The sequence below is a fragment of the Cynoglossus semilaevis genome, chromosome 15 (assembly GCF_000523025.1).
Source record: "Cynoglossus semilaevis isolate Cse_v1.0 chromosome 15, Cse_v1.0, whole genome shotgun sequence".
NCBI classification, from domain to species: domain Eukaryota; kingdom Metazoa; phylum Chordata; class Actinopteri; order Pleuronectiformes; family Cynoglossidae; genus Cynoglossus; species Cynoglossus semilaevis.
Window position 1 is genome coordinate 18,415,390 of NC_024321.1, and position 3,909 is coordinate 18,419,298.

Below are 3,909 nucleotides of genomic sequence, written 5' to 3' on the forward strand. Positions count from 1 at the left end.
TTGTCGCAGATGTAAATTTAGCTATATATATTAACTGTAAGGAGATAAACACGGAAACAAAATTTGAAACAAAGTTGAAACTCATCAAGGGGAAAAAAAATTTGTTGCCAATCACAGAATTAAAAATAAATGATAAAGTGGCACATGGAAGTGTCTAGTAATTTATCTAGTTAAATAAGTTCTAAAAAATAATAGAAACTGCTTTCAATATAAACAGATGTTGTAACGACAGCCTCGTCCAGCAGGAGGCAGTCTAACCACAGCTTGACTTTTTATCCACATAAAACCAGAAGACATTGACGCTATCTGTTTTTTTTCTGTTAGCGGACAAGCTAACTCTGTTCTCCTGTGCAGATAAATGTTACAGAAAAAGGTCAAAATACTGAGGTTTTAAAGAACCTTAAATAAAAACCAGAAATTAATTAAAAATGTAGCTTGGATCTAACACATCACAAAAGTAGTTCCATCTGAATTCTCTGAAAAGTATTTTTCCAGTATTTCTGATACAGCAGTGACTGCGGTTTCTCCATTGACGTCATCGCAAACGACATCGTGAAGATCCTGAAGCCGTTTGATGGCGTTAGCCACTCTTTTGTTGACAGTTGAGACGTTTTATAGACCCTTAAAAAGTAAACATCTCTGGGTAATTTCATTTATTATCCACCTCATGTCCAGTAATAGGTTTAGAATGATTCTAATATGGAGCCGGTCTGCGTCTGTCGCGCGGTGGTCAGTGGTTATTTAGCTTACATTTCTCTTCATTGGTTTCCATATAATGGGATTTCAGTGAGAAAACCAGCATTTTCTAAAAGTAAAAAAAAAGTTGATTTGTGTCAATAATCTCCAAATATTTAATGTCAAAGTTGTTGTGACAGTTTCCTTCTTGTCAAACTTTACTGCAGTGATGATAATCAGACGACACCCGTTTGATACACCCCTCACTTCTGACATTTTCTTTTATTTCTGCAGCTAATTGCTAAAGAATGGCCGTTTGGAGTCTACGTGTGTAAACTGGTGCCGTTCATCCAGAAAGCCTCTGTGGGGATCACCGTCCTCAGCCTGTGTGCCCTCAGTGTTGACCGGTAGGTCGACCGCTGCACCACATGATCACACGATCACATGTCACAGTTATTTCTGCTGCATGTCTTTGTCACTCATAGAGAAAGTTATTTCTGCTGCATGTCTTTGTCACACATAGAGAAGTTTGCCGATATGTCAATATTGTCCAAACACTTAATTCTCGATTCTGATATAAGCTGAAATGCTGCCATCTAGTGGCTTTCACTTTCATATACAGCCGTTTTTCCTCTAAACTATTTTTAGGGTACACGACATTAGACGAAACCTTGGCATTGCATTATGGGGTTTTGAATATCGATAACCCGATAACGATTCTTACAGATGTTACACAATTATGCTAATATCGGGTGAATATTATCGGACGTCCCTAATTCCCGTTTCTAATCACCTGCGATGGTGTGTGTAGCTACCATGCAGTGACATCCTGGAGCAGGGTGAAGGGAATGGGCATCCCCGTGTGGAAGACGGTGGAGGTGACTCTGATCTGGGTGGTGGCGGTGGTGTTAGCGGTGCCGGAGGCGTTGGCCTTTGACCTGATTGAGTTACCCTACAGAGGACAGAAGCTCCTCGTCTGTCTCCTGCATCCACAGCAGACCAACAGCTTCCTGCAGGTAAGAGGTTCTCCACCTGTCAATCAAGCTGAACTTTGCCCGTTACCTCGACGACATTACTATTACAACCTACTACAACTGCCTAACACTAGCTACTTGAGATTCTTCTACTTCTAGGTCAAAGGTCAAGCAGACCTTTGTGCAGCAAAAGCTGGGATTGAGTCTGGCGGGGGCGAGTGGGGGGGGGCACAACGTAGAAGAAAAAGTCCCTCTACGACTTGATCGTTATATTTAAGTCTGACTTTAAATAACTTGTTTTACTACAAAGTAAGTCCAGTTAACCAGCTTGGTTTACTAACTTAAGTTAACTCTTAACTCTCAGTGACTTTAGTTAACGTTTAGTTAACATATAATTACTTACAAAGTCAGTCTCTGAATAGTTGTTTGTAGGGATGGTTCGAAACAACTTTTCATGTCCGATACCGGAACTGCATCGGAGTATCTGCCGATACCGATATCAATCTGATACGTTCTGTCTCTCCTCCAACGGCTGCTGTTGCTCAGGCGAAATTTTCACCAATATCGGACTGATACCGATCCTGCCTTTCAGATCGAGCCGTCCCTAGTCTTAAGTCCAGTATCCAGAACAGTGTCCTATCGTCATTGTTTAGTCATAAAAACTCAATACATCAATTCATTAACCCACTATAACGTACCATCAAACCAGAGTCAAAATATTACAACTTACCACAAGCCACAGATCCAAATCCACTCTGTGGTTTACGGGAGATTTAAACTATTAAATCCAAGTCGCCGTCACATGATGAAAACATTATTTTTTCATATGAATCACAGCTGCTACAGCAGTATCGCCTCAGGGTCACAGCCGCTGATGAAAGCCGTTTTCACTCCTTTAATTAGCAGAAATAAGTTCCACTTAAACGCTGTCAACGACTCATTATTCACGTTAGTCCACACAGTTTCACTGGTCACAGTGATTAGTTCAGGGACACAGCACACGCCTCAGCTGCATGTCAGCACTGTGGCTACGTGATGTATCATGCGCCCCTGTGTTTGACACTAGAGGCCGCACATGAGCGCATTCCCCTGAGAAATGGCCATAAATGGTTTGATTATATGACCGGTAACTGTCACCGTACATCACCGGTTCACCAGGTTTTACTGCGGAGCCTCCCTTTTCCTGATAACACTCGTGTCAAACCCCCTAACGCCCCCTCCCACACACCTGCCCTCTAAACTTTATAAAAACACAGTGATTGCTACAAATCTGGTATTTTGTTAAGTAAAAGTTTAAAAATGTTACATTTGACGTAGTTCACCTGGTCCAGCAGCTGCAGCTCATCAGACGGTGACAGTTTATCCCGTGACCTCACTGATGTGGACGGTTTCCAGCTATCGTTTCCTCTCCTTGATTCTGTTCGTTCCTGAACCGAGCTTTTTTTTACAGGGTATCAATAACGGCATAACGTCTTTCCTGTGTAGAAACATTTCAGTCACGGTGTGACGTTTTTTTCCCCTCCGTGGGTGTGAGTTGAAAAGGATGAGCCAATCAAGGAGAGGATGTGAAGATAAGTCGGGGTTATTTTCTCGTCATTAGTGGTCTGAGAGTGGATATAAATGAAATCACACACACAAACACACACACACAGATGTGTGGCAGATGTGTTGAAAAGCTAAAGAGAGAGAAAGAAAAACAACCTGAAAAATGAAAATAAAACAACCCGGTGTCACGTCTGTTGACGTGGCGTCGGCTCACTGATTAGAACAAGACCAATAGGGAATATTATGGGATTTGTTCATCTGCACCTGACAAAGTCAATCAACACAGTGAGTTCCTTTAAAGCCTGAGCCTGAAGGACAGACGTGTAATTGTTGTTCCTTCATCCTGGATGTTCTCTGTTCCTCAGCCAGCACAAACCTTCTCAGTTAAACACAGATCAGTCAGGGACATATAGACTGTGACCGTGACGTTTCTTGAGAAGTTGTTTGTTTTTATATATTTTTTATTTTTTTGTCTTTAAAAAGCTGTAAAACATGTGTGCATTTAAAGAAAGGGTTTGAAATGAATTGGGGAAAAAAAGTCATTAAAAAACATGGTTTCATGTTAATAACCATAACCATCTGTCACATTAGGCTAAAGCTAAGCTAATGTTATAGCTTAGCTGGCCTGGTTGGCAGTCCATCACAGCCCACAGTACTTGTTCTTTTTACAAGTGGAAGTGTTTACAACCAGGAATTATATAAGTGTTGAAAAAAA

The 3,909-nt window shown here is 41.2% G+C and overlaps 1 protein-coding gene across 1 annotated transcript in view; it reads left to right on the forward strand.

Annotated features, from left to right (window-relative positions):
- Window positions 1-3,909, forward strand: part of LOC103391315 (endothelin receptor type B-like) — an 11,565-nt gene that overhangs the window by 5,738 nt on the left and 1,918 nt on the right. The window contains exons 4-5 of the mRNA XM_008327536.3: window positions 970-1,082; window positions 1,487-1,691. Of these exons, the coding sequence (XP_008325758.1) occupies window positions 970-1,082; window positions 1,487-1,691 (318 nt within the window). The remainder of the gene's footprint in view (window positions 1-969; window positions 1,083-1,486; window positions 1,692-3,909) is intronic.